Consider the following 18,476-nt stretch of genomic DNA (forward strand, 5'->3'; position numbering starts at 1 on the left):
CTAGGTCAAGTAAGCCTCAAATGAGTACCTGGTTCGATGTGTAAACATCGGCACTGGGGAGACAAAGGCGATCTGGCATGGTGCTGGCCACCGACCCCCTCATGTGCTCTGCTAGCCTTCATGGGTGCTCGCTAACAGCACTTGCCACAACAGTCTGTTCAGGCTATACGGAGGATCTTTGTCTTTGTACTCGTGTACGTGCAGACCTGGGAGGACGCGCACACAGACTGCATGGCCTACGAGGGAAACCTCCTGAGCGTCTCCAACCCCTTCGAGCAGCTGGTCATCCAGGGTGAGAGAGCAGCGCGTGGGACGTGTGGGACCCATGGGGAACGGTGGCGCAGTGGAATAGCGCACTGCACGACAAACCCAGCAACCCGAGTTCCACTGTTGCTCACGGCCAACATCGGTGGCGAATATCTTAACCATTCCTGTGCCTCCACTGGGTCGACTCGGCCTTAAATGAGTACCTGGCACGGTGTGTAAATATCAGCACTGGGGAGACAAAGACAGCCTGGCTCGGTGTTTTTGTGGCGGTGCGCGAGGGCGCACGTTGTGTGCAGGGCTCACCGCGAGTTTGGACACGTGTGTCGTTGTGGACGGTGCGTGGTGGCGCGTGATGCGTGTAGGCCTCGTCGCGAATGTGGACACGGGCCTTGCGCTCTGGATGGGCGGCCACGACGCCGACTCTGCGGGGGGGTGGGCCTGGAGTGACGGCGCGCCCTTCCAGTACTTCAACTGGGCCCCCGGTACACCACACAGACCTCGCGACTCGCTACTCGAGTACACAGCACGAATACAGGCATACCCCTTACAGCGCTGCCTCTTATAACGCTGGTTCACTATGGCGCTCTTTGTCTTGGAAGACAATTTCAGTGCGGATCCGCCCATATATGCAAGTAGCGTGGCATTGCCCATAGAGCGTGTCTTCGCCCATATATGTTCTTGTGGAACCTGCATGGAGGGTGCCTATTGTATCGATTCTGCTCATAGTCTATCCGAACTGCTTCGTTAGAGTATCGATTCATTGAGGGTTAATCACCGCATTGATTCATTGGCAAGCGATCCATGGATTGAGCAATCCCATTGGTTAGTATGGCACACGGTGGTTAATCTTACGCAAGCTACGACCAGATGCACTGGCAAGGACATAACTTATTTTATATTTTTTATATCATTATGGTTGAAAGTTATTGTTTTTGATTTATGAAATGCTTTAATACATTTATCATGTCTACAGTATCATTATTAAGGCCATTACCGATACCCCCAATGAAGTCCAAATATATCGCCCATAGGTAAAAAAAAATCTTGACTTAAAGCTTTCGTGATGGCAGGAATTCATATTCTTGGGTCTTTCGGTAAAGTCAAATAGATAGGTTATTTTCTTTCTACGTGACTTTACCGAAAGACCCAAGAATATAAAAAAATTACGCTGTTGGTAACGCATCTCCATTGGGGGCATGTTATAGTGACCTCTTACAGCGCTGTTTCGTATAGCGCTCCGTTTACCAAGAATGCATCCTGCCTGCACACAAGTGCGATACATAACACCCCTGCACACACCGTGCACCACACTACTCACTACGTCTGCACACGACCACTGGGAACGCCGGCACGTTCACCCGGGCCGCAGGCAATCGGCCAGCACCGCTGGGCTGGCTGGAGTTGGCGATGCTTGGGCTACGCTCATCGTGACCCTACCCCCTCGTAGAATAGAATCAGAATCGGAGTCTTTATTTGTCGCGGATGAAATCCAATGGGCTATGAAGAATCTTTTTCACAGATGTCCAGAAGGGGATTGTATTAGGAAGTTACAACAACAAACAGTATTAAACAAAAAACGATCGGAGTGCAATGTATAGGGAAGGTAAGCAAATCACTAAAAAGAAGCACGTAAAAGGATAAAGTATAAAAGTTCAAATTGGGTAAGGACACCCATTCTCATTCTTGGGAAAGGCAACAAAACAACAACGAATAATTGGGAATAGGAGCCCATTCTATGGCACGCATCTCCCACGGCAGAAATCCTCGTAGACTCCCAATCAAAAGAATGGGAGATTTCAACACGGGAATCACCCGCAGCAGAATCTCGATTCCTGCATGTTTAACTGAAGGTGGAATTGTAGAAATCGAATCTGAATGCGGCAGCAATCTCCCAGCTCCAATGTACACAACTACACAAAACGGTAATCGATTGCAGCACAGCGCTAGTACACACCACCACACAATGCTGTACACAAAGCACTATATACACGCACACACACACACCGATAGACAACACTACTCCTACACAACACCACTCACTACCACACTACCCTACTCACTATTACACAGCGCTACACCCACCCACACACATGGTTAGCCCCTCCATCTACACTCTGAAGCCTAACCCTTGACCCCTGACCCCCAGGGGAGCCCGATGGACGGCTTGGGAGGAACTGCCTGTCCATGCGGCTTGATGACCAGAAGTGGCAGGATGAGGCATGCACGTCCCTGCGGGGCTACATCTGCGAGAGACGAGGTACTGGGACACACGGTGGGGGGGGGGGGGGGGGGGGGACCCGGGGAATCGGGGATGGGGACACGGGGGAGATACGAAGGGAGAGAGTGTGTCTGAGGGATGAGGTACAGGGAAACGGGGGAACCAGGGAGACGCAGGGGGACACGGAGGGTTGGGGACACGGAGGGTGGGGACACGGGGGAAACACAGAGGGAGAGAGTATGTCTGAAGGATGAGGTACGGGGACACGCTGGGGCCACCGGGGAAACGAGGGAGACACGATGGACACTGGGAGACATGCTGGAGACGGAGACAAGAGGGACATAGGGGGATGCATGGGAGACACGGAGGGAGAGAGAGTACATCTGCGAGTCACAGGGACACAGGGACACCGGGAGACACGCTGAGAGACAGAGGGATTCACAAGGGAGATGAATACACGAGGGATACAAGGACCCAGGGAGACACGAGGCAGCCCAGGGGATACGAGAGACAAAGGGAGACGTGAGGCATGAAGTTGTTAATGCGTGTTTGTCGTCTCTTCCAGGCAACGTACCAGACCCAGAGCCAGACGAGCACGAGGGTACGTGAGTGAGTGCGTGTGCACGTAGCTGCTTGGACGCACGTGTTTGCACGTCCGTATGCCCAAATACACGTGTTCCTCTATTCGCGTGTATAAAGAGGAACACGTGCACGCACGTGTGGGTGTGAGCTGGTGTGTGTCTGTGTGTGTGTGCGTGCAGGCTTCCTGCGTGTGTACGCGTGTCGCGGGGATGCGTTGACCATCGACTGCCACGGGGACCGCGTGATACAGATCCGCTCGGCCACCTGGGGACGTTCGAGCAACGACAAGTGTGCCGTGGGGGCCCAGACCGGTGCGCGTGTGCACACTCGCGTACACGCGTGGGCGCACATACGTAACGTACGCACGTATATACACGTATAAACTACATAATTCCGAGAAAAAATCGGAAATAGCACCTGGATATGGAATTTAGAAAGATAAAGAACAAAGTCTCCTCATGTCCCCAAGTAACTCCACCCTAACCATCCATGTCTCTCCGTGTCCCCTCGCATGTCTCTCCGTATTGCCACGTTTCCCTCCCCCCTCCCGTTGTCCCCGTGTTCCGCCATGTTTTCCTTGTGTCGTCACGTGTCTCCGCTGTGTCCCCGCGTGTCCCCTCGTGTTGCCCCCTCCATGTCTCGCCGTGTGTCCCTGTGCAGGCTCGTGCGTGGTTCCGGGGGCGGTGCAGCGCGTGCGCACTCACTGTGAGAACCGGCCCTGGTGCCTGGTCCGAGCCACAGAAGACGAGTTCGGGGACAGCTGCCCCACCATCACCAAGTACCTCGAGGTCACCTACAGCTGCGAGCAGAACGGTGCGCGCACAAGGAGGCACGGGGACCCACGGTGTCACACAGGGAGACACGGGGAGGCACAGGGGCACACAGGGGTACACAGGGACAACACGGTGTCACACAGGGAGGCACGGGGACCCACGGTGTCACACAGGGAGGCACGGGGAGACACAGGGACGCACGGGGACAACACGGGGAGATGATGGGCCGCACAGGGACACAAGGGAGCATGGGAATATCGGAACATGGTGCGCGGGGGACACGTGACACTGGGACAGACATGAACATGGGACAAGGGCTTGAGGGGGGAGTGGAGGTGGGGTGCACATAACCGACGGCGCACGCGCAGCAGGGCCCGGCGTCGTGCAGACCCCATGAGGTTCACGTGCCCGTGTCCCCTTCTGGCCCTGCACGGCAGGTGGTGTTCACGGTTGTGATGGTGTTGACGGTCGTAAAAAAAGTTGGCGATGATGTTGATGGTGGTGATCGTGTCGATGGTGCTGATGTTGATGGGCGTGATGGTGTTGATGTTGATGGGCGTTATGGTGTTGTTGATGCAGTGTGCGTGCAGGGCCTGGGAATGGAGTCGGGCGCCATACCAGACTCCCACATCACCGCCTCCTCCTCGGCGTCCTCGTGTCCAGCCCACGAGGCCCGTCTCCACGGCAATAGCTGGTGGTCACCTAACAACAACGGTAACATCTCCACCATTACTATCATCATCGCCACCCAAATTACTGTCTCCGCTATCGCCTCCATCCACATCACTGTTGCCGCCATCACCACCATCCCCTCCACCTATGGCACTGCTGCTACCAATTGAACAATCTTACTTTAAATAAAATAATGATCAAATATAATGCCATTCCACTGCTAGTTGAGGGTCTCTCCCATGCCATATGCGTCATACTTCACCACACTGGTCGGTGTAGGTTGGTAAAGCGAGCCCAGGACTGGTTCAGATTGAAGTGTATTATCATGCTCACGATGCTGGCATCAATCCTGTGGGTTTGAGAAATTAATGTTTTTGTTCTTCTAATTGTATGTATTTGTCATAGTTTTTTTATTGTGCTCCTGGACTGGATAGAATAGTTTGTGGACATCTTCCAGAAATACATAACCGAGCCGTTGGATCAATATTTTCTGACCTGTTTAAGAAATGCTTATGCCAAATTGAATTTGCCCAATCTTGACATTATGCCTCCATTCACTATTCCTTTTTAAAGAAGGGAGACAAAAACTAAATTGAAGCATTAGCCTCCTGTCACAGGTATATAAACTGTGAGTGAACATCATGAATATCACTGAATAATGGACAATGCAGAGACCAACCTACCACTTGAGCTGGGTTGAGGAAAGGTTTCTCAACAATTGACCACGTAGATAATCTCTCCTCATATTCCAGATTTTACATGCCTTTTTTTGACAACTACGAAAAGGAAATTTGCACGGCTCTCCCAAAACCAATCATGACACGAGCCCTGACCGCGCAATATCATAACCTCATGACCTTGTGACCCCGTGACCCCCAGCGGGCTCGTGGCTGCAAGTGGACCTGGGCTCGGTGTTCCAGGTGACCGGCATCTCAACGCAGGGCAGCACCCGCACGAACTACTGGGTCACGACGTACCACGTGCACACGAGCTCCAACGGCGCCACATGGGCCCCGTACCAGGAGAACGGCGCCACATACGTACGTACGCGCGCTCGTACGTCGTCGCGCACAAAAGACCAAGACACGGACACCTACTGCTGTTCCTCTCTTAAAACAACCCCCATCAATTCTCCCTATCCCATCCTTGCTCTGACACTGCCTGCCCCCCTACTACGACGAGGCAGCGTTCCCCCAGCCGCTCCTTAACCACTCCTAACCACCACTTTTAATAACCCCACTCTTGATCTCAACCACTTTCATCTCATGTACAATTTCATAATTGCTAATTGTTTTTTTTTACCCTTCTATCTGGCAACAAAACTGACACAATGGGTCATGTTTGCATAGACCACAATACCTGCAGTCATAATGCAAACAAAAAACACAACTCTGATAATGTGCACTGTCCTTGAAGTTGATTGGTCCACACCCGAGACAGCTTTCCTTAGAGCCTAGTCTCACATGGGTTGGACCAGATGACGCCAAAAAGGTGTCAGTTTTGTTGCCAGATAGAAGGGTAAAAAAAAACAATTATCATATTTTTACTGCCAAATGAGGTTCCAATGGTGTTCATAATTGCTGTTAAGCGCCTATATTAATCTGTATAATATACAAATGTACATTTACGTCACGTCGAAATGCGACCGCGTCTCCATGTGAAAACGTGCACGTGAGGACTCGGACATCTCATCCTCTCGCAGTGCCAAAGTGGCTCAGGGGTTGGTGGGTAATGTGGACTAGACTTGGATCGTCGCCCCTTCCCCATTTTTCAATCTCCACTCTGCGTCCCCCGTGTGTCTGTTTGTCCCCGTGTGTCCACGTGTCTCAGGTGTTTGCGGGTAACGACGACCGGATGACAGTGGTCACCCACCTGCTTGGCATTACCCCAATCGTGCGCTACGTGCGCATCGTGCCCCAGAGCTACGCGACCACGCCCGCCCTGCGCATAGAGATCCACGGCTGCGCACCCAGCTGTACGCGTACACACACACACGTGTACACATGTACAAAGGCAAAGATCCCCCGTATAGCCTGAACAGACTGTTGGGAAAGTGCTGTTAGCGAGCTCCTATGAAGGCAGGCACAGCACACGAGTGGGTGGGTGGCCGGTTGCGTTTGTCTCCCCAGTGGCGATGTTTACACATCGCGCGAGGTACTCATTTGAGGAGACTGAGTCTAGCTAGGGGATCGATTCAGATAATCGTCACCAGTGTTGGCCGTGAGCGGGAATTTAACTTGGGTCGTCGGGCTTGTAGCGCAGCGCGTTAACCTTTGCACTACCGCTCCCCACACACGTACAAAAAAACAAAGATAAAGATCCCCTGTAGCCTTAATATACTTTTGGGGAAAGTGCTGTTAGCGAGCACCTATCAAGGCCGGTATGGCACACGAGTGGGTGGGTGGCCAGCACCACGCCCGCCACTTTTGTCTGCTCGGTGGTGATGTTTGCACACACCGTACCACGTGCTCATGCGGGGCTGAGTCGACATGGGGGAGTCCCAGGACCGTTTCAGATATTCGTCACCAATATTGGTCGTGAGTGGGAATCGAACTCGGGTCCGCCGGGTTAGTCGCACAGCGCTCACCACCACATTACACTCGGGCCGCACAAGCAGACGTGTGTGTTTGTGCACGCGAGTGATTACGCACGAGCATGTGCATCGACACGTACGTGTGCTCTGGCGCATAAAGGTGTCTGTTCCTGCACAAGGCACGCACGCACACGCTCACGCACGTGCACGAGATTGCTTGTGACAATTACTGGTGGTTATAGTGGTGATAATTGTCGTTGTGGTTGGAGGTGAGGTTACTTAGAATGAAAGTGGTGGTGGTTTTGATGATGGTGCTAATGATGATTGTGTTAGTGATGATGATGGTGGTAATGATGATGGGTGGTGATGGTGGTAGTGATGATGGTGGTGGTAATGGGTGATAATGGGTGATGATGGTGATGTGTTGTAGATGCTGCTCAGTGCGGCAGTCAAAATCTACTCGGCGATCACGAGCAGAAGATAACGTAAGGATGATTACCCTCACATACGCACGCACGTACAAAGAAAACCAATGACAAAGATCCCCATATAGCCTTTAATAGACTATTGGGGCACGGCACACGAGGGGGTGGGTTGCCAGCGCCACGCATAGCCACCTTTGTCTCGGCACCAGCTCCTCATTTAAGGTTAAGTCGACCCTTGGCAGGCCCTGGACTGGTTCATATACTCGCCACTGTCATTCATAGCGCAGTGCACAAACCACTACACGACTGCTCCCCACTGCACACTCACTCGAGCATACGCACACACATGCAGATTCACACCTATTTCCACTCAGAATATAACAGCCGCCTGGCTGCTGCTGCCTTCCAGCTCATCTCTGGTTCCTTAGTGACTGTGAGATGCAATTTACATGAACGATGATGCTATATTAAACGAAATATAGATTTTTTTTTTCACAATCGAACTTGTATTTTGGTCGAGAAAGGCGTAGGGCTCGTGCTGGTAGGGGTTTGAGGATTGTGCCAGTGTGTGAGTGTTTACGCGCCTGTACCTGTGTGTGTCCGTGCAGTGTGCACTGCCCGCCTGGATGTACCCTGGCTCGGAACATCGTGTACGGAACGTCCGTCTACCGCGGGGTGAGACAACGCACGCAAACACTGCTGTCCCCTCGCCACCACACGAAGCAAGACATACGCAGACACACGCGCGTTGTGGCTCGCACGTGCTCAGTCGGGGCCATGATAACCCCGTGTGTGCGACTCCGTGCGCGACTCTGTGGACCAGGACTCGCCCGTGTGCGTGGCGGGCGTGCACGCCGGCGTGGTGTCAAGTGACCACGGTGGGGAGGTCACGGTGCTGAGGCGGCCGGGCCAGAGCCTCTACCCGGGCTCCACGCGCAACGGCGTCACCTCCCAAACGTGACGCGCGCATCCAGCACACACGCGCTCGTCAAAGACAAACATCTTTATAACTGAATGTTGGGGCAAGTGCTGTTCGCAAGCACCTGGAGCGGTGGGGCCGCTGCAACCATGCCCAGCCGCCTTTGTCGCCCGAGTGTTGATATTTACACACTGCATTCAGTGGCCATTTAAGGCTGAGTCGACCTCAGGGAGGCCCAGGACCAGTTCAGATATTCATCACAAATGTTGGCTGCGAGTGGGAATCAAACTCGGGGTTGTTGGGTTATACGTACGTACGTTGAACTTCTTTTGCATCGTACATAGCCAACCGTGCAAATCAGAGGTGCAGGTTAATAGTGCAGTATGCTAACCGCTACATCCACACAAAGGCGAAGATCCCCCATGTAGCATTAACAGACTGTTGGGGCAAGTGCTGTTAGCGAGCATCAATGAAGGCCGGCACGGCACATGATGGGGTGGACCAGATGACGGTGGTTACCCCCATCGTGTGCTACGTGCGCATCGTATGCCAGGGCTACACGAGCATGCCCTGCGTGCTCATAGAGATCCATGGCTGCACGCCCAGCTGTACAAAGACAAAGATCCTCCGTATAGCCTAAACAGACTGTTCGGGCGAGTGCTGTTAGTGAACACCTATGAAGGCCGATACGGCACATGAAGGGGTGGGTGGCCAGCATCACGCCTGGCCGCTTTTGTCTCCCAAGTGGCGATTTTTACGCACTGCACCAGGTACTTATTTGAGGCTGAGTCGACCTAGGGGATGCCCAGAACCTTGAGTGGGAATGGAACCCAGGTCGCCAGGTTTGTAGCGCGGTGCGCTAGCCGTGACACTCCCACTCCCCACACACACACCTGCACAGCCACACATTCCAGCTGCCATGTGGCCCTGACTGTTGGTGTTGACGCCGCAGGTACGAAGGCACTTGGACAGATTCCTTCGCCTTTGCTGATGGAGGTGATGTAATGATGATGATGAGGATCTATCTCTTGAGTTTTATTATGATCATTATTCCAGATTCACCATGGGGGGAGAGTAAATGATCTGCCAATTCTCAACGGTGTCAACAGTGACGATGCTACAGATCACCAAATTCTCCCCGATGACCTTGATTGTGATCATGATCTTGACAATGGTGTCATCAATGATTAAGGTGATGATGATTCCATGGGTCATAATTGAGTCCACGTTGTTGGTGATTACGGCTGTGATCGCCGAGTTGATAAAAGTATGATGTTGATACCACCGTGAATAATGTGGTGACGATGATGACGTCTGTGCGGTTGATGTCGACATTGGTAGAAGCGATTACTGTGAAGTCAACGATTGTTAGGGAGACGGCGATGTTAACGATGTCCGGAATGATATCAATGACTGTAATAAAAAAAATCGCAGCAAAACCGAGACACAAAGAATTGATGCTTGAATTGAATTGCGTCGTCAGATTGTGAAAATTAATCGAATAGCTTTTTTGGATGAATAATTACTTTCCTGATGATGATGATGACAATGGATATAATGATGAAGGTTATGATGATAATGAGGATGACGACATTGAGATTGATAATGATGACATTGATATTGATAAGGATGACATTGATGACATTGATATTGACATTGATGATATTGATGATGTCGATAATGACAATGACGGTGATGGTGTATGCCAACAGAGCTACGGTGCGAGAGTGCCCAATGGCACGAGTTTGGAAACTCGTGCTACCACGCTGTAACCGAGGCCCTGTCCTGGGCGTCCGCTCGCCGCTCCTGCTTGACCATGGGCGCTGAACTCATCTCCCTGGGGTCCCTCACCGAACAAGCCTGGCTTGAGTCCTTCCTCTACATGGGTGAGACTCTCTCTCTCTCTATCTGTGAGCCCATCTCTGTGTGTGATCGACCTCTTCCCTGTCTTCTCATGTCTCTTTGTGTCATCGCGTCTCCCCATGTCTCCATGATGCTGTAGTGTTGGGCTCACCGTGGGATTGGAATGAGCTCTTTGCTGTCTTCCTGTCTCCCCGTGTCTCCGTGTCCCCGTAGCATCGGGCCCGCTGTGGATTGGGCTCAATGATTTAGCTGTCGACCGCTACTTCCTGTGGTCGGACGGGAGCGACGTGCGCTACACGAACTGGGCCCGGGGGCAGCCAGACGGAGGCGCCGTCCTGAGGCAGCAGTGTGTGGAGATGAGAGCCTCGGTACGCGTGAACACACACACGCGCGTGTATATGCACGCATGTGCACCTGTGTGTGTCTTCTTGTGTGTGAGTGTGTGTGTATTGCGCTAGTATAGTGGGCAGCCTCAAATGAGTACCTGGTGAGGTGTATAAACATCACCACTCGGGAGACAAAGGCGGCCGGGCGCAGTGGTAGTCACCCACCCCCTCGTGTGCCGTGCCGACCTTCATAGGTGCTCACTAACAGCACTTGCCCCAACAGTCTGTTAAGGCTACACATGTTTGTATGTGAACACGTGTGTGTGTGTGTGTGTACACGTGTGTGTGTACACGTATGTGTGTGTGTACACGTGTGTGTGTACACGTATGTGTGTGTACATCTGTGTGTGTGCATGCAGGATGGGCGCTGGAATGACCAGATGTGCTCTGTGCCGAACTTTGCTGTGTGCGAGAAACCCAAGAATCATTACCCAGCCCCCTCCGTGCCCCCCATCGTAGACGGCTGTCCACAGGTACACAGGCACCATCAGCACCATCATCACCATCACCATCATTACCAGCACCATCATCACCAGCACCATCAGCACTATCATCACCAGCACCATCATCACCAGCACCATCATCACCAGCACCATCAGCACCAGCACCATCATCACCAGCACCATCAGCACCATCATCACCAGCACCATCATCACCAGCACCATCATCACCAGCACCAGCACCATCATCACCAGCACCATCAGCACCATCATCACCAGCACCATCAGCGCCAGCACCATCATCACCAGCACCATCAGCACCATCATCATCAGCACCATCATCACCAGCACCATCAGCACCATCATCACCAGCACCATCATCACCAGCACCATCAGCAACATCATCACCAGCACCATCATCACCAGCACCATCAGCAACATCATCACCAGCACCATCATCACCAGCACCATCATCACCAGCACCATCATCACCAGCACCATCATCACCAGCACCATCAGCACCAGCACCACCAGCACCATCACCACCCACACCATCAGCACCATCGCCATGTGTCCTCGTGTGTGCCCGTGTCTCAAGCAGAGGCTGGGCTAAGGAAATTCATGTTGTCTGCTGTGTCCCCGCGTGTGTCTCCAGGGCTGGCTGGGCTACGCGGACTCGTGCTATCTGCTCGACGAGGTTGAGTACGCGCGTGGGTTCGCGAAACTCTTCTGCCACGACCACGGCGCCACCATCGTGCACGTACACGACATGTACGCACGCGAGCGCGTACACACACGCACGCACGGATAAACACGTGCGCGCGCACGGGCACATGTGTATTCACCATCGTAGGCGATTGCGTGCTAATGCATGCGCGTCTGTACCTAGCCGTACACGTGTGTACACGTGTATACACGTGCGTGTTGCGCGCGTGCACCTGTGCAGCTACGAGCAGTCGTTCCTGACGGCCGTGCTGGGTAGCGAGAGCGGGCGCTGGTGGCTCGGCATGGCGGCGCGACCCAACGACCAGGGCGGGGTCGACTTCATCTGGGACAACGGCATGGCCGTCACTTACACTCATTGGGGGCGCAACATGCCCGGTAAGATGCCTGCCTGGGGACACGGGAGGAGCCACAAGGAGATGGGGGACATGGGCATAGCGACACGGGGACATGGAGACATGGGGACGCACAGTGGGACACTGGGACATGGGTCAGCATGGGGACACGGGGACGTGGACACACGGGGACACACGTGAACACGGGGAAACACGTAGACATGGGGGGGGGGGGGGGGATGCAGAGACATGGGGGACACAGAGATGGGGGACACGGGGCATGGGGCCACAGGGACATGGGGGGACATGGTGAGATGGGGATATGGGGAGACTGGACAACGGGAGATGGGACCACAGTGAGACGAGGACACGCGTACGACTGCCAAGGTGACACATTCACTCTCTCCGTAATGCACCATTCTCCGACGCCCCTCTGGTCCCACCTCCTCCTGAAATCTACTCTACCGAATCGACGCTTGTCCCTCCTTTGTCTCCGCGGCCTGTCCCCCGTGCAGACACGCAGGCGGGGACGTGCGTGACCATGGAGGCCGGAACCTCGGGCGGCGGGCTGTGGCAGTCGGAGCCGTGCGACTCGCGTCTCCGCTCCGTGTGCGAGCGTCCGCGATCCGGCCACACCCCAGCCCCCCCGCAGCCCACCCCACCCGGGGGGTCGTGCCACACCGACCTGGGCTGGGTTGGCTCCACCTCCCTGCACCACTGCTACCAGGTGCGGGGGCGTGGCGGCGCAGCACATGCACACGCACGCAAACAGACAGGTACACGCACACGTATGTTTTCCCCACCCCCCTCCATCCTCAAGCCTCTCAACCCTCTCCCTGACCCCTGAACCTGTGCCACCCACCTTTGACCTACAACCTTGGTACCGTCCCTGTCCAATCTCCAGCCCCAGTGCCTCGCCCCTCTCTAACCTCCGACCCTGGTACGCCTCTTCTCTCTCCGATCTCTCACCCCCCGTGCTGCTCCGCTCTGACCTCTTGTTGTCCGTGCCGCCCCTGGCTGCCCTTCCCCTGCAGATAAACGGGGGGCGGCCGTCCCAGCGGATGAACTGGCACGAGGCGCGGCACGACTGCCAGCTGAAGGGCGCCGAGCTGGCGAGCTTCCACAGCGCTGACGAAGAGGCCTACGTGGCCGGGCTGTCGGCCGGGCGATATCTCTGGATTGGCCTCCACGCGTTGGGCCTCACCGGAGGTGGGCAGTGCCCTCTTTGCAGGGGGATGTTCACCGCTTGCCTGCTTGCTCGTCATCTGATGTGGATTTTGTCAAAGTAGAAATATGGATTTGTAAAAAAATACATATATAATCATCTTGGCTCTTTTGCTTTGGGTTTTAGCGCGTGTTTTTTCGGCACTGAGCACGTGGAGCGAAAAGTGGGATACCGTGCCGAACAACGCACAGCACACCTCGAAATCACGGCAGGGAGATACAGAGTGCAACTCTAACGCATATATACAACAGTATTGTATTTCGATTTAATCGAAACGTCGTGAGAATTTTATTGTTTTATTTTTATTATTTTATTATTTCCGTTCTACGTGACTTTACCGAAAGAACCAAGAATAGTATTGTATTTGCCTTTTCCCTCCAAATTTATTCCAGTTGTGCTGTCAGTGAAATGTCCATTTGGAGTTCTTAACTGAGCAATGCATAACCCAAGTGGGTCGGAGAACAGCCCGTGAAAGCAGAGATTGCAGATCTACTTCGAGCACCTCTACACTGTATAGGTGCTAGAATTTTGAATTTATAATATAACGTTTTCACGCACCAAACTTAATGTTACTTTTGTGTGTGCAACCAGTAGTCACCAGACTGAGACCATCAGCTTGCCACACATTAGAGCGTGGTTTAATCTCATCACGGGCGGCTGAAAACCCGACCCAGCAGCTCACGGGTACCGCTGTGGTTTTCTGCCCTGCGCTGAAAGGACTCCCCCCCCCATGATATTCATGGAGTGCTCTTGCCCCCCCTTGTCTCCCTGTCGCCGTTGTGCGCCCTCACTCTCCCCCCGCCCCCAGAGATGGAGTGGTCGGACGAGACGCCCGTGGACCACATCAACTGGGGGCCGGGGGAGCCTAACAACGCGCAGAGCGTGGAGGACTGCGTGGAGATGTCGGTGTCGTGGGGCAGATCCTCCTACTGGAACGACCTCAACTGCGACGCCGTGCGCGACTGGGTCTGCCGCATCCCGCGCTTCATTCAGCCTGTGGTGCCGCCCACTTTCCCACCCGACCAGCCCGGTGAGCACCGCTCGGGAGACGCTGGGAGACACCGGGGGGGGGCTGGAATGACGGGGGGGGAGGCATGCAGACCAACGCGCGGGCACAGGGGCAGGCGTGCGAATGCTCGAGTCACGCAAGAGATGAGCAAGGGCATGGGTGCACGCATGGTGACAAGGTGGCCAGGAGTGGGGCCCCGGCCACACCGCTTGCTCGTGTGCTGTCCTGTCCTTGATGGGTGCTCGCTGATGGCACAAAAGTCCATGTTGGATCAAAGGGGAAGGGTGGGGTGGGTGGTATTTTGGAGGGTGTGTGTGTATGTTTGTGTCTCTGTCGCATAGTAGTTAACGCAACATGGTACAAACCCAAACACCTGAGTTTTGAACACTGGCCACAACTAACATCGGTGGTGAGTGGTATCCAAACTGGTCATGGTCCCTCCTCGAGCTCAACTCAATCATAAATGAGTATTTGGTGCAGTGTGTAAAAACAATCATCACCTTCTTGTGCGCCGTGCCGGCTTTCATTGACGCTCACTAATAAGATCGGCCTCAACACCCTGATCAAGGCTACGCAGTGGCAGAGGGATCATTGTGTGTACGGGGCACCTGTGTCTTAGTCTATGAGTGAGTGCGTGTGTGTGTGTGTCTCTTTGCCCGCAGCCCCCGAGTGTGGCTTCAGTCCAGGCTGGCGCAAGTTCCGTAACGTGTGCTACCTCTACAACGACACAGAGCGCACGGACTTCCACTCCGCATTGGAAAACTGCCTCTCTGACGGAGCCATGCTCGCATCCGTGCACAGCGTGGCCGAGCAGGCGTACTTGTCCGGCCTGGTACGACTGAGATGCGCGGGGACGTGCAGGGACTAGCGGGGACTCACGGGGACTCGCGCGGGACACTTTTGCAACACCCGGGGACAAATGAAACACGCTGGGAAGGGCGGGAATACGCGGGCACGCACGGGGATGCCCGGAGATGAGTGGGAATACACAGGGGCTCGCGGGAACATGCGAGGATACGCAGGGATGCACGGGAAAATGAACATGTTGATCGGGCGTACTTCTCTGCCCCTCGAAATGCCAGAATTGTGACACGTCGTAGAAATATCGGATGGCTTTCCTTGCCTAGTTGATGATGCCAGAGCTTTTGTGTTGTAACGGTCAATGGCGTCGATGTTGTAGTTGGTGGTGTTGATTTTGTTGATTTTCAGGTGGGCAGAGGAGATTCAGCCCTGTCGTGGATTGGACTCTGGGAGATCGGGAACATCGAGGGCCAGTACAGGTGGGTCGATTCACGAGGACACATGGGGGGACACATGGGGGGACACGTGGGGGGACACATGGGGAAACGCGGGGACAGGGAAGCACTGGGACATAAACAGGGACACGCATGTGAAAATGGAAAAATGGGGACACAAAAACACACACACACCCATAGACGTGTTAATTAAACTGGGCAAGTCACGAGTTCATATCCTGGACAGGGGTCAACTGCGCTATCATCAGCATCATCTCTGCCAGGTCAGTAATATGAGTACTGATTTGTTGGAAGTCAATAGTCTCCGTCTAATGGAGACTCGACCCCTTCCATAATAACGTTGAATTTCCCCCACTGAGGGCCAACGAAAACGAATTTGCTGAGATATTTATACAAACACACGCGAGAGAAACACACGCACACATACAAACATACACATTGATCAACACACGCGCGCGCACACTGTTACATGCACACACGTGCACAGATGTAGCTGCACGGCCAGTGTGTCTGCATCTGTCTGTGTGTCTCCCTGGGGGTGTGCATGTGTCTACGTCTGTGTCATTTCACCTGTCTCTATTGTGTCTGTATCTATGGTGGTGTCTGTGTCATTGTGTCCATGTGTCATTACGTTTATGTATTTGCCTCTCTGTCCCATTGTGTCTGTTCCTCTATGTGTCCGTATTTCATTATGTCTGTGTCTCATTGTGTGTCTTTGTATCTGTGTCTCATTATCTTTATGTCCCATTGTGTCTGCGTCTCTGTGTGTCTGCGTCTATATGTGTCCGTATCTTACTGTGCCTGTGTCTCTATGTGTCTGGGTCTTTATGTGTCTGAGTCTCTATGTCTCTGGGTCTCTTATGTGTTTGAGTCTCTGCGTGTCTGCGTTTCTATGTGTCTGGGTCTAACCGTGTGATGCACACTCGAAATGATGAACGTGGGCAGGTGCTCCAAACGTAGAGCAAACACATTTATTGTGGTTAATCTGTAAGATGCAACAGCACGTGTGTCACACACAGCAATCCTCAACCGAGTCGCCATTAATCACGTGACTGGTGTACCAGTCCGGTTAATCAATAACAGTTTATCTTAAACCCAATTCTACGACTGATAAACCATCGTTGTCTTTGACAATCACCTTTACACATCACTATTTGAATATTACTTTAATCCTAAGCTGTATGTCTATCTATACCATCCACTTATATCGGTATCTTACACCCATTATCTGGACTGTATGTGTACAGTATACGTACTGTACTTGTCACCATTGTACAACTTACTACTGTACATGTGTTCTATTCTCAATACCATTGCAAGTAGTCATGGGCATGGTTATAGAATAAACAGTATTAGGGTTAGAGACTTACAAGTATTAACTACAGCACGTCATCCTTTACAGTGCACAGAGCTGAAACCCCTATTTAATATATCACAAAGTAACAATTCAAAGCCAAGCATGAAGTCTATAACAAGTCTATAACGATAAAAAACAACCTTTGGGTCCTTTACCTGTAATATGCAACAGCACGTGTGTCACACACAGCAATCCTCAACCGAGTCGCCATTAACCACGTGACTGGTGTACAAGTCTGATTAATCAATAACCCTGCCAGCCACCCACAGGCCCAACTCAGTTATCACATGCTAGTGTACACACGTGCATTGATGTACTGCACAGCACATAAGGAGTTACACGAAACCACACTCTACTCCCTTGCTGCACGAGGAAATAATTAAAAGAGTGGTCCATTTGTAATGTCATTCTACATTTGAAGTTTTCGTGACTGCAAGGATCCATATTCTTTGGTTCTTTCGGTAAAGTCACGTAGGTGAAAAAATAAATAAAATGACGACATTTCGATTGCAACACAAGCAATCATCATCAGGTGTGACAACCACAGCAAGACATTTTTCACTGGAGTGGGAGAGATGCCAAGGTTAGGTCAGTTAAATAAGCCTAATGTGCCACACGTGTCTGTGTCTCTATGTGTCCATGTCCCATTGTGGCTGTGTCTCACTGCGTCTGCATCTCCACGTCTCCACGTGTGTCATTGTGACCCTGCCCCCCCCCTCCCTCCCCACCAGATGGACGGACTTCAGTCCCGTGGGGTACACCAACTGGGGCCAGGGGGAGCCCAACGACGCTGGAGGCGCGGAGCAGTGCGTGGCCATGTCCCGCCTGAACGGTACGCGGGCGCGGCGTTTTGCTTTCGTGTCCCAACCGTAAACTACGTCTGCTTCGCAGTTCAGAGTCGTTCAAAGAATTGAAGGAAGCCGTTATGGCCTCACGGTCCAATTAAACATTTACTCGACGTATTCATTCATTGGGAAATGCATCGCAATCGTCGCGCACCCCCACCCCCCTTCCTGCGATACAGAGGCCTAGCCTCTGCTCTTCTCCGATGGGGAGGGGTCCAGTAGAGATTCTGTGTTGGGGGTATAGGGGGGGAGGACACGGGGGGGGGGGGGGCGGAATGGGGGGGGGGCACGGGGACCCTGGGGGGTGGGGGACGACACGGAGGAGGGGGGGGGGGAGAACACTTTGGGGGGGGGGGGCATCGTATCAGTGATTCACCACGAAGCAGAGTGAACGTGGGTGGGGTCAAAGGGTTGTGGTGCAGTGCCCAGAACAGCGCCCACCTAGAGTGGGACCTGCTATTAAATCTTACCAGGACCCCTGCTGAAAACGAATCTTGAGACTTGGTGATTCAGTTTATTAACAATACATAAAGACATAAAAACAATCTGGAGAATGTGGTGACCCACTTCACGAACCCTAATCCCGACCTCGTCCTCACCACCTTCCCTTGTCTCCTCTGCTCTCTTCCGCTCTCCCCAAACCTCTTC

At 53.1% G+C, this 18,476-nt stretch overlaps 1 protein-coding gene across 1 annotated transcript in view; it reads left to right on the forward strand.

The window, feature by feature from the left end:
• The window catches only part of LOC144718797 (uncharacterized), a 43,047-nt gene that overhangs the window by 14,868 nt on the left and 9,703 nt on the right, over positions 1–18,476 (forward strand). The window contains exons 17-40 of the mRNA XM_078594345.1: positions 205–292; positions 630–749; positions 2,414–2,524; positions 3,051–3,086; positions 3,247–3,378; positions 3,728–3,880; positions 4,420–4,554; positions 5,392–5,552; positions 6,343–6,487; positions 7,476–7,530; positions 8,079–8,145; positions 8,294–8,427; positions 9,342–9,385; positions 10,102–10,275; positions 10,466–10,620; positions 10,998–11,111; positions 11,734–11,849; positions 12,025–12,179; positions 12,652–12,863; positions 13,171–13,345; positions 14,170–14,391; positions 15,033–15,202; positions 15,580–15,650; positions 17,715–17,815. Of these exons, the coding sequence (XP_078450471.1) occupies positions 205–292; positions 630–749; positions 2,414–2,524; positions 3,051–3,086; positions 3,247–3,378; positions 3,728–3,880; positions 4,420–4,554; positions 5,392–5,552; positions 6,343–6,487; positions 7,476–7,530; positions 8,079–8,145; positions 8,294–8,427; positions 9,342–9,385; positions 10,102–10,275; positions 10,466–10,620; positions 10,998–11,111; positions 11,734–11,849; positions 12,025–12,179; positions 12,652–12,863; positions 13,171–13,345; positions 14,170–14,391; positions 15,033–15,202; positions 15,580–15,650; positions 17,715–17,815 (3,046 nt within the window). The remainder of the gene's footprint in view (positions 1–204; positions 293–629; positions 750–2,413; positions 2,525–3,050; positions 3,087–3,246; positions 3,379–3,727; positions 3,881–4,419; positions 4,555–5,391; positions 5,553–6,342; positions 6,488–7,475; positions 7,531–8,078; positions 8,146–8,293; positions 8,428–9,341; positions 9,386–10,101; positions 10,276–10,465; positions 10,621–10,997; positions 11,112–11,733; positions 11,850–12,024; positions 12,180–12,651; positions 12,864–13,170; positions 13,346–14,169; positions 14,392–15,032; positions 15,203–15,579; positions 15,651–17,714; positions 17,816–18,476) is intronic.

This window comes from Lampetra planeri, chromosome 5, assembly GCF_965212315.1.
Source record: "Lampetra planeri chromosome 5, kcLamPlan1.2.h2, whole genome shotgun sequence".
Taxonomy (NCBI): domain Eukaryota; kingdom Metazoa; phylum Chordata; class Hyperoartia; order Petromyzontiformes; family Petromyzontidae; genus Lampetra; species Lampetra planeri.